The 12,083-nt window shown below is 41.6% G+C and overlaps 2 protein-coding genes across 4 annotated transcripts in view; one reads left to right on the forward strand and one right to left on the reverse strand.

Moving 5' to 3' along the window:
* HEATR4 (HEAT repeat containing 4) overlaps nt 1–2,926 on the reverse strand; it is a 77,444-nt gene extending 74,518 nt beyond the window's left edge. For 2 of the 3 annotated variants that reach the window (XM_029237565.1, XM_029237564.1), the window contains exon 1: nt 2,878–2,926. In XM_029237565.1, coding sequence (XP_029093398.1) covers nt 2,878–2,892 — 15 coding nt within the window. In that variant the 5' untranslated portion in view covers nt 2,893–2,926. Of the gene's footprint in view, nt 1–1,249; nt 1,328–2,877 lie in introns of those variants that run through there. The other variant, XM_029237562.1, reaches the window with a different exon arrangement.
* Nucleotides 1,272–4,401, forward strand: ACOT4 (acyl-CoA thioesterase 4). The gene is made up of 3 exons (XM_029237568.1): nt 1,272–1,741; nt 2,608–2,810; nt 3,585–4,401. Exons 1-3 carry the CDS (start codon nt 1,285–1,287, stop codon nt 4,173–4,175), a joined length of 1,251 nt encoding a protein of 416 aa, XP_029093401.1. The 5' UTR covers nt 1,272–1,284; the 3' UTR covers nt 4,176–4,401.
* The last annotated feature ends 7,682 nt before the right edge of the window (nt 4,402–12,083 follow it).

The raw sequence follows: 12,083 nt of genomic DNA on the forward strand, positions 1-12,083 counted from the left end.
CTTCTCAATATTCTTCTAAGACTTTCACATACACTATCACCTTTTATCTCCATATAGGAGACTTTCATCACATTACACACAAGAACTCTTAAACCCCAAAAGATATAAACTTACTTAAGACTTCAGAACTAGTCAGTGCTGAACTCAGAGGTAGAATTCTAATATATTTCACTGCAATGCTGCCGCTCACTGTTGAGTTCCACGTTTGGAGTTAAGTCATGGTTCTGACAGTTATTAGAGGCTAATCCTTGGCATCTTAACATTTTCCAAGCCTCAGTTTCCTCCTTTCCAATATTTGAAAAATATTCCCAGTGTTTTATAAACTTGTTAAATTTTGTATGTATAACAGGTGGGACATGGCTAAAGAGTAGCCATTACTATACTACATATAAAATGCTGGGCATCCCTGAACATTATACCTATATTGCTTCTAACGTGACATTCAAAAGCTTGACATTTAGTATCTACTAAGGCCGAACATTCTTATTCTCTATAATACAGCAATTCCACTCCTAGGTATTCACTCCACTGAAACGCACATACATGTCCATCAAAATGGACACATGTTCACTGAATGCTCAGAGCACTATTCCTAAGAGTCCTAAACTGAGAACTACCAAATGTCCATAGGCAATAAAATCGTCAAATACATTTACGATCACAAAATGAAATAGTATTTGGCAGTGATAATGAACAATCTACAACTACACCCAACAAAACGATGAATCTCACAAACGTAATGAATGTTGAGCGAAAGCAGACACTAAAAAAGGCACACTGAAAGATTCATCACCATAAAATGCAGAGTTGGGAAAAACTAGCCCGTTTTGTTGGACTCGGATAGGGCACCTTGGGGAAGGGAAAGTGACTGGAGCAGAAATGAAGGTGGCTTCTGGGGAAGTTATGATGTTTCTGGATCCTTGTGCTTGGTTACCCCAAGTATGTTCGGGTTGTGAAATTCATTAAAATACACACTTAGAATTTATGCACTTTTTGTGTGTGTATAACTCATTAAAAGTTAGAAAAAGAAAAGGTTTTCCTTTTCCATGGAGAGGCTGGAATTCTTGATATTCTGCCTAAAGTCATTCAGCTCTGGTTTCACCACGAATCCATACCCAACAAGTTTCACTCCCACGAGGGAGAGGTTTGAGAAGAGGCGTATACGCGGGCGGGTTGGGTGCCACAGCCGGACAGCAGGACATCCCGGTACGCCCCGCCCCGGGCCTAGAGAACGACCTAGCGCTTTTACCTCAGACGAGTCGGCACCGCGACAGCGCGCCGGGGATGGCGGTGACAGTGACGCTGGAGCCCGCGGGCCGCTGCCGCTGGGACGAGCCGGTGCGCATCGCCGTGTGCGGCCTGGCCCCGGGACAGCCGGTCACGCTGCGCGCGTCCCTGCGCGACGAGAAGGACGCGCTCTTCCGAGCCCACGCGCGCTACTGCGCCGACGCCCACGGCCAGCTGGACCTGGAGCGCGCGCCCGCGCTGGGCGGCAGCTTCGCGGGGCTCGAGCCCATGGGGCTCCTCTGGGCTCTGGAACCCGAGAAGCCTTTTTGGCGGTTTCTGAAGCGGGACGTGCAGACGCCCTTCGCCGTGGAGCTGGAGGTGCTCGATGGCCACGACCCTGACGCCCAGCGGCTCCTGGGCCGCACGGTGCACGAGCGCGACTTCCTGGCGCCCGGGGTGCGGCGCGAGCCCGTGCGCGCGGGCCGGGTGCGCGCCACGCTCTTCCTGCCGCCGGGTAAGGCTGGGGTGCTGGGACCTCGACAGCATGTTCCCTGGGCTGCCTTGGTTTCTGATACCGCCTCCCAGGGAGTTTGGCTTGGGAGCACGGTCAGAAGAAGCGGATGTTGACTAAATCAGAGACCTGACAGCCACATTGGAGGCTTTTGATATGTTCCGCACTATGCTACGAGTTTTGCTTGCATTATCTCATTTAATCTCTATATTATTCCCAATGAGGTGGATAGTTATTATGCAGATTAAAAAAAAAAAAAGACTGGATGGGATCGGTAGGTTCACTTTGCTATTAATAACTACGCTACAGATTTCTACAGGCATCAGCTGATCGCTTTTACACTAAATGATGACGGTCAAGGAATCTATTGCCATGTCTCCCTTCTGTAGTGTCCTGGGTACACTGGGCCCCTTACCCACTTTTTCATGTTCCTCTCTACCAGAGATCACTTTTGAGACTTCACTGCCTTCCTCACCTGAAGCCTCGCCTGGTATTTCTTTTTCTTTCCTCTAAGTAGACATCTGAACCAAAAATAACGCCAGGGGTTGGTGCAACACAGTATAAAGCTTTGTTTTGATTCTTAACTCTGTGTCCAATCCTGTAACAGAACACTGCAATTCAACACTGTCTAAAAGGTGAAATTCCTCCTTCAATGATGCAGTCATTAGACTTTGTTACCCTCCCTTACAACTAAAGATTCTTAGAACCTTGGAGATAACTTGGAACTTGTATCCCTTGTCAATAACGACTCAGGAAGCCGTTTTCTTTGATTCACGGGAACCCACTAAATACTTTAAAAAGCTCTCTAAAAGGAAAGCAATTTCTTTAAATTATATAATACCTTCTCTCTATAATATTACCTTCTCTAGGACCAGGACCTTTCCCAGGGATCATTGACATCTTTGGTGTTGGAGGAGCCCTGTTGGAATATCGGGCCAGCCTTCTGGCTGGCCATGGCTTTGCCACATTGGCTCTAGCTTATTGTGACTTTGAAGATCTTCCCAAGAAATTCGACACCATACACCTGGACTACTTTGAAGAAGCCCTGTGCTACATGCTTCAACACACCCAGGTTCTCCTAATGTCCTTTATCATTCTCTCTAGAACTACCTCCAGAGAGGGTGTCACTTTGCACTCACCTGTGCCAAGTGCATTGATGCTGCTCTATTCTTCTTTCAGAGATTTCTTCTACTCCACTTTCTTTGTCAGATGGATTAATATTGCAGAATTCACTGTAAAATTCATGTGATATTTTATTTTAGGGAATTATGTAGTAATATTAAAATTTCTTTTGCAAGTGGAGTTTCTAAATTTTTAGCTTTGCATGCTTTTTAATCTTTATTCTGATAGCAGAGTATGTTCTCAGATTTTGATCAAAACTTGTCCACCCATTTCATAAGCTTAGAACCACTCAGTTGGACTCTGAAGTTTTACTTTGTTTCTATAAAGTTAATCATTTGTCAATATATATTTAGATGGGGTCTGATGAAAGACTCCCTTCTTGGAACAGAATTTGGTTCCACACAGATGCCCAGGAACATTGATGCTTTAATTCAACCTGAATGAAGCTCTGAAATTGACAGGCTCCAATGACTCAGCATTCTCTAGTGGATGACTCTCTGGAAGTTTGCAACCAATTCCCAAATTTGCCAGTGAGTTTAAGATTTGTTTGCCGTGTGTCCAGCACGATAGTCTCTACATGGGAAGAAACTCTGTCAGCTGAGGTTGAGTCTCTTGTGGCCAATTCACAAATTAAAGCTAGCAGCATCTCTAGTCACATTTAGAAAAACATTTTTCTGTTGGGTAGGTTCTTGACTTTTGACTCTTGTCCCTTCTTTTCTTACAGGTAAAGGGCCCTGGCATTGGACTTCTGGGCATTTCTTTAGGGGCTGATATTTGTCTCTCCATGGCCTCATTTTTGAAGAACATCTCAGCTACAGTTTCCATCAATGGATCTGGCTTCAATGGAAACAAAGCCATATACTACAAGGAGAATAGCATTCCACCACTGGGCCATGACCTAAGGAGAATGAAGGTAGCTTTTTCAGGCCTCCTGGACATTGTGGATATAAGGAATGATATTGTAGGGGGATGTGAGAACCCCTGCATGATTCCAATAGAGAAGGCCCAGGGGCCCATCCTCTTCATTGTTGGTCAGGATGACCATAACTGGAGGAGTGAGTTATACGCCCAGATAGCCTCTGAACGGTTACAGGCCCATGGAAAGGAAAAACCCCAGATCATCTCTTACCCTGGGACTGGGCATTACATTGAGCCTCCTTACTTTCCCATGTGCCCAGCTTCCCTACACAAATTATTGGACAAACCTGTGATCTGGGGTGGGGAGCCCAGGGCTCATTCTAAGGCCCAGGTAGATGCTTGGAAGCAAATTCTAACCTTCTTCACCAAACACCTTGGAGCTTGCCCCAAATTGTAATTGGTCTGTTATTGATAGGAGAGATTCAAGGTCAGATTTTAGTGTTTAATAATCTTATGTGAATCACTTGTCCCCTGGATAACATTAAATTCATGTCATTGGTATTAATGCTATATTTTAGGTTACTTTTTTGAGATTAATTTTGTCATTAATTTTTCTAATGTAACACATGCCTATTGTAGAAGATCCAATTAGAAGTATACAATACTAAATAGTAAAAAGTATCAACGCTATTAAAATTTGTGTTTTCATCTAGATTTTTTTACTTAACACTTTGAGGCACAGATGAAATTTAAAGCTGAACAAATACTGGACTACTTTTTCCATCACTGGGAGAGAATGGCCATTCAGTGTTTGCTACTGGTTCAACTACTGGTAGCAGGGTAGAATTTTTATTGGCTAAAATATACAGAGAGGTGTTGATAGAGGGAAAGCCAGACTGACCTTTTTCTCATGGAGATTAGAGAAGAATCCTCTGAAAGGAGTTACGGTAAGAAGGGGATCATCTGGCTCTGGATGGTCAAGTCAAAACTTTGTTCCAAAGGTGATTGACTATGAGCTATTTTCCTTTTTGCTTCCTGGCTCTAAGAACAGACTTTGGAAAATCATACTGTGACATTCTTAGAGGCATCATCATCACTTTCTCTGACATCAAGGCTACAAAGTATTGTGTAAGTGTATTTGAAGAGATAATGGCTGAGAATTTTCTAAAGCTGACAAAGACATCAGCCACATATTCCAACTATGTCTTAGTCAGCTCAGGCTTCTGTAACAAAATACCATAGATGGGGTGGCTTAAACAACAGACATTTATTTCTCACAGTTCTGGAGGCTGGGAAGTCCAAGATCAACGTTCTGGCAGATTCAGTTCCTGGTGGCGCCTGTTCCTGGCTTACAGACGGCTGCCTTCTTCCTGTGTCCTTACCTGGCAGGGAGAGAGAGGGAGCTCCAGTTTCTCTTCCTCATTTCATAAGGACACTAATCCCATCCTGGGGGCTTCACTCTCATGACCTCATTTAAACCTAACAACCTCCCAAAGGTTCTACCTTCAAATACCATCACATTGGGGTTTCGGATGTCAACATATGAGTTTTGAGGGGACACATTCAGTTCATAACAACCGTAAACCTCAAGCAAGTTAACCATATTTAACACATCACAGAAAAATTGTTTGTGGCAGTTTTATAACATAGAACTTATAACATAAATTCTTTGACATTTCTGTCACCAAGAGGTGGGAGATCTATGTCCCCTCCCCTCAAATCTGGATGGGTTTCTGACTGCCTCAGTAGAGTACAACAGAATTCATGCTTTATGATTTCAGAAGGTAGGTCGTAAAGGCCATGAAGGTGATCCCACCTTGTTTGCTGGGAACACCTGCTCTTGGAGCCCTGAGCCACCCTAAGAAGTTTTACAACTTTGAGGCTGTGATGCTGTGAGGAAGCCCCAAATACACGGAGAGGCCAACTGTAAGCTCTTCCTGTAATAGTCCCCAATGAGCTCAACCTTTGAGTCATCTCAGCCCAAGTACAGGGATGTGACTGAAAAAACCTCAAGATGATTCTAGCCCCCAGCCATTTGAATCTTCCCAGTGAAGGCTTTAGATATCCTGAAGCAGAGAAGAGTTGTCCCAGTCAAGCACTGTCCAAATTGTGGATCTGTGAACAAAATATTGTTTTATGTGACTGTGTTTTGGGGGGCGCTTCAGTTATCTATTGCTTTGTAACAAACCACCCCAAAACACAGTGGCCTAAAACATTAACCATTCTCGGACTTCCCTGGTGGCACAGTGGTTAAGAATCCGCCTGCCAATGCAGGGGACACAGGTTCAAGCCCTGGTCCGGGAAGATCCCACATGCTGCGGAGCAACTAAGCCCGTGTGCCACAACTACTGAGCCTGCACACCACAACTATTGAAACCCACGCCTAGAGCCCGTGCTCCACAAGAGAAGCCACCACATTGAGAAGCCTGTGCAGCACAACAAAGAGTAGCCCCCGCTCTCTGCAACTAGAGAGAAGCCCACGCACAGCAAAGAAGACCCAATGCAGCCAAAAATAAATAAATAAATTTATTTAAAAAAAAACATTAACCATTAATTTTTCTCACTCACATGGCAGGCAAGTTGGTATTGGCTGTCAGCTAAGATCTCAGGCAGGGCTATGGTTCACAGGGTCTCAGTTCTCTCCTTGTGGGCCTTTACAATGGCTAACTGGGCTGGGTTCCAAGAGTGAGCATCCCAACGTAGCAAAGCTGAATTGTATGGCATGTTTTTGACCTAGTCTTGGAAGCTACATAGCATCACTCTTGGTGTACACTACTGGTCAAGGCAATCACAAAGACCCACCAAGATGAAGGAGAACATAGAGTCCACCTCTCAAAAGGAGAGTGGAAAGATTCTAGAAGAGCAGGTGGAATGGGAAACATTGTAACCACCTTTTGGAAAATCTGCCTTCTAGCCACAATGGCTCACATTCCTCCCACCTGTAAAATATGGTCATCCCTCCTCTAAAGCCCGCCCCCGTCCAAAGTTTCATTTCATTATAGCATCATGCTCAGGCTCAAAGTCTAAGATTGTATCATTTATATCAGGTCCAGGTGCAGGTGAAGTTCCTCAGGTATAATTCCTTGGGTATAGCTCCTTGAGTATCTTTCTTCTCAATCTGAAGATCTGTGAACTAAAGAGACAAGTTAGCTGTCCACACACACAGACATCCAGAATACGATGGTAGGCAGGTATAAGATAATTCTTACAGATATTCCTGTTCGATAATGGGGAATATGGGAGGCGCACGACACTCACTGGCCCCTAGCCATTCTGAAATCCAGCTGAGAACATGTTGCCAGTTCTTCCATTGGTGCTCAGTTTACTCTCTGTGAGTTGTTCTCTGTAGCTCTTGGTTCCACCCTCTGAGTTGAAACCTATATTTCCCATAAGAAAATTAAATTAGCCAAAAAAGCCTCCTGGATCTGCTTCCTGGATGAAAAAGATGAGGCATCCAAAGATCTCTTTTTATTTTGCACTGTTTCTATCTCTTTTAGTTCAAACTCATTGTGCTTCCACCAGAACCATTCTCTTAAGAATTATGTAGGTTTTCTAAAAAATATCAGTGGGGGGCTTCCCTGGTGGCACAGTGGTTGAGAGTCTGCCTGCCGATGCAGGGGATACGGGTTCGTGCCCCAGTCCGGGAAGATCCCACATGCCGCGGAGCGGCTGAGCCCGTGAACCATGGCTGCTGAGCCTGCGCGTCCGGAGCCTGTGCTCCGCAACGGGAGAGGCCACAACAGTGAGAGGCCCGCGTACTGCAAAAAAAAAAAAAAAAAAAAAAATATATATATATATATATATATATATATCAGTGGGGTTCACTTCCTTAGACAATACAGCACTACAAATCCGTTTGAGATAGGAACTTTTCTATCTGGGGCTCCTTGGGAGAATGCTGCAGGCAAACATCCTTAAGATTCCCATAAATTCTGTTATATAATAGACAGGATCTGTTAGGTACACCTTAAAATCTTTACAGGACCTTTGTCATTCTGAAATGTTCTATGAAGCACTACCTTTGCTTCTATGAAGCACTATCTTTGAGGTCTTCACAAAGTCTCTCCCACAGACCCACCCTAGGTTTGACTTTGCTCTGGGGTCCTGTCTTAATTACAGAATAATTTACCATCTGGAGAAGCTGGAAAGGAGAAACAGTATTATTGTCAAGCTTGGCAAGTCCTGGTTGCTTCCTATTTAGCAGTTCATTTTTAGCTCACCTCTTCCTCTTGTATATTTTGTCATAGGCAGCAAGGAGAAGCCAGGTGTCACTGTCAGTACTCTGCTGGGAAATCACTTTAGCTAGATCATTGAATTCCTTAGGTATATTTACCCTTTTTCACATTACTGCAGGTGTCAGTGTTGCCTCTAGCTTCCAATAAATTTATTTTACTTTCCTTTAGGTCATCAATAATGGCCTTCATGAGTCCCTTTATAGTTTCCCTGGAGCCCTTCCAATTTCTACCTGCCACCTAGTCCTAAAGCCAGTTGTGATTCCTGTGCATATGAATTTCTCCACAGGCTGCTTGAGCTTCCTCACAGCATGATATCTGGGTTTCAAAAATGAATGGTCCAAGAGAGGAAGGCAGAAATACATGGCCTTTTTATGACTTAGCTTTGGAAGTCACATATCATTGCTTCAGCTGTACTCTACTGGTTGAGGCAGACACAGAGACATTAGGTGCAAGGAAAATGTGTATAGACTATCTCCTGATAGGGGAATGGCAAGTTTCTAGAAGGGCATGTGAGAGATGGGAGTTCTTTGTCATAATCATCTTTGGAAAATGCAATCTGTCCACAGAATTGTTTGTTACGTAGCAAGAGGCAATGGAACACTGCAGAAAAGAAAAAGATTAAAAAATCTTACCAGCAACCACAGAAAAAAGTCAACCTTCAAAGAAGCAGCAGTAAGTCTAACAACTGATTTCTCCACAGCTATGATGGAAATCAGGAACCATTGAAAAACGTTTAAAGTGTCGAAAGAAAACATCTGACAACCTCAAAGCCTATTCTAGCAAAATAGATTCTTACATATGAAAGTATATATTGTTCATAAAATTGATTAAAAAAAATTTAACAAAATCAAAATAGTCATTTTCAAAAAAATAGAAATTGAGAGAATTAATATAGCATACCTGCAAGGAAAAACTAGGGTGTTCTTCAAGCAGAATGAAGATGACTCAAGGTGGAAATATGGAAATGAAGGAAGAAATGGAACATAATGAAAAAGGTTAAATATGCATGTAAATATAAATATTTACAAATAACATATTGCGGGGTTTAAAATACACATAGAAAAAATGCTTGATATAATTTCTGTCCTCTTAAATTTGTTAAGATTGTTTTCTGGCCTAGCATGTGACCTATCCTGGAGAACGTTCCATGTTCACTTGAAAAGAATGTGTGCTGTGCTGTTTTGGGGTGTAATATCCTATCTATTAGGTCCAACAGGTCCATTGTCTCTTGGACCCTGTGGCTTGTGAAATCCCAGTTCCCTGACCAGGGATTAAACCTGGGCAGCCAGCAGTGAAAGCGCTGAGTCCTGGACCATCAGGGAATTCCCCCATTGTCTCATTTAAGATCACTGTTGCCTTACTGATTTTCTATCTGGATGACCTGTCCATTGATGTGAGTGGGGTGGTAAAGTCCCCAACTATTATAGTATTATTGTAAATTTCTCTCTTTATATCTGTTAATATAGCTTTGTATATTTAAGTACCCCTGTATTGGTTGCATATACGTTAACAAGTGTAATATCCTCTTCTTGTATTGATCCCTTTATCTTTGTCTTTTGTTACAGCCTTTATTTTCAGGTCTAGTTGGTGTGGTATGTGTATCACTACCCCAACTTTCTGGTTGTTTCCATTTGCATTTGCATGAAATATCTTTTTCCATCTTCTTACCCTCAGTCTGTGTGTGTCTTTAGTTCTGAAGTGAGTCTCTTGTAGACAGCATATAGATGGGTCTTGGGTTTTTTTTTAATCCAATCAGCTATGTCTTAGGAGCATTTAGTCAATTGACATTTAAAGTAACTATTGATAGGTATGTACTTATTGTCATTTTGTTTCTTGTTTTCCAGTTGTTTTTGTATTTCTTCTCTGTTTATTTCTTCTTCTTTTTCTTTCTTTCCTTGTGGTTTGATGATTTTCTTTAGTAGTGTGCTTGTGTTCCTTTCTCTTTAGTTTTCATGTATCTATTGTAGGTTTTCTCTTAACATATATTTTTAAATTTATTTTATTCTTTTTTTTTTTGGCTGTGTTGGGTCTTCATTGCTGCGTGCAGGCTTTCTCTAGTTGAGGTGAGCAGGGTCTACTCTTCATTGCAGTGTGCAGTCTTCTCGTTGCAGTGTTTTCTCTTGTTGCAGTTGCTAAGCATGGGCTACAGGCACGCAGGCTTCAGTAGTTGTGGTGTGTGGGCTCAGTAGTTGTGGCTCACAGGCTCTAGAGTGCAAGCTCAGTAGTTGTGGTGCATGGGCTTAGTTGCTCTGTGGCATGTGGGATCTTCCCAGACCAGGGCTCGAACCCATGTCCCCTTTATTGGCAGGCGGATTCCCAACCACTATGGTACCAGGGAAGCCCCTCTATTGTAGGTTTTTGATTTGTGTTTACCACAGGTTTCATATATGATGAACTATATCTAAATCTACTTGTTTTGAACTGGCAGTCATTTAAGTTCAAACACATTCTAAAAGATCTACATTTTTTATTCCCCTCACCCATATTTGTGTTTTTGATGTTATGTTTTACATTTTCATGTTTATCCCTTAACTGTTCGTTGTAGTTATAGTTGATTTTACAGTTTATTGTCTTTGAATCTTCATACTAGCTTCTTTAAGTAAGTGGTTAATCTTCAGCTCTTACTTCGTATTTTCATTTCCTAGTGGGATTTTCCCTTTCCTATGGAATCTTCCTTCTTTTCCACTTAGAGAGGACCCTTTAACATTTCTTTTAGGGTAGGTTTATTATTGATGAACTCTTTTTCTTTTTGCTTTTCTGAAAAGTTCTTTATTTCTCTAATTCTAAACAATAATCTTGCTGGGTAGAGTATCCTAGGATGGAGATTCTTCCCTTCTGGCATTTTAAATATATCATGTCAATCTCTTCTGGCCTGCAGAAGAAATCAGCTGATGGACTTATGCAGTTTCCTTTATATATGACTCTTTGTTTTTTTCTTGCTGACTTTAGAATTCTCTTTAAGTTTTTCCATTTTAATTATGATATGTCTTAGTGTGGGTCTGTTTAGGTTCATCCCTCTGTGCTTCCTGTACCTGAATATCTGTTTCCTTCTTCAGGTTTGGGGATTTTTCAGCAATAATTTCATCAAATACATTCTAGATCCCCTTCTCTCTCTCTCTCTCTTCTCTTTCTGGAACCCCTATAATGCAAATTTTGGTATGCTTGATGTTATCCCAAAGATCTCTTAAACTATTTTCATTTTTTTAATTGTTTTTTTTTAAATAATAGAGCTGGGATTTTATTTTATTTTGGCCACACCACACAGCTTGCGGGATCTCAGTTCCCTGACCAGGGGTTGAACCTGGGCCACAGCAGTGAAAGCCCAGAATCCTAACCACTAGGCCACCAGGAAACACCCATTAAATTTGTTTTTCTATTTGCTGTTCTTCTTTGGTGATTTCCATTATTCTATCTTCCCAATCACTTATGTGTTTTCTGTATCACTTAATCTGTTATTCATTCCTTCTTGTGTGTTTTTTATTCCAGTTAATGAACTCTTCATTTCTGATTGGGTCTTTTATATATATTCTAGTTCCTTGTTAAAATTCTCACTGTGTTCATCTATCCTTTTCCCTAATTCAGTTAGAATTTTTATTTGACTTTGACTTTTTTATCTGGTAAACACAACTTTCCAAAATCTGTGGGATTCAGCAAAAGCAGTTCTAGGAGGGAAGTTTATAGTGATACAGGCCTTCCTGGAGAAGCATGAAAAATCTAAAATAAACAACCTAATGTAAAGGAATTAGAAAAAGAACAAACACAGCCCACAGTCAGCAGAAGGAATAAAATGATGAAGATCACAGAGAAAATAAATAAAATAGAGAACAAAAAAATTAGAAAAGATCAATTAAATGAACCAAGAGCTATTTTTTTTAAAAGATAAACAAAATTAATAATCCTTTAGCCAGGCTAATCAAGAAGAAAAGAGAGAGGATCCAAATAAACAAAATAAGAAATGAAAGAGGAGAAATAACAACCAATAACCACAAGACAATACCATAAACGGTTATAAGCCAACAAACAGCACAACCTAGAAGGAATGGACAAATGTCTAGAAATGTACACTATGCCAAGACTGAATCAGGAAGAAAAAGACAACTTGAAAAGACCAATCACTAGTAGTGAAATTG

Source organism: Monodon monoceros, unplaced genomic scaffold (assembly GCF_005190385.1).
Source record: "Monodon monoceros isolate NGI ecotype Baffin Bay Population unplaced genomic scaffold, NGI_Narwhal_1 Super_Scaffold_21, whole genome shotgun sequence".
NCBI lineage: Eukaryota > Metazoa > Chordata > Mammalia > Artiodactyla > Monodontidae > Monodon > Monodon monoceros.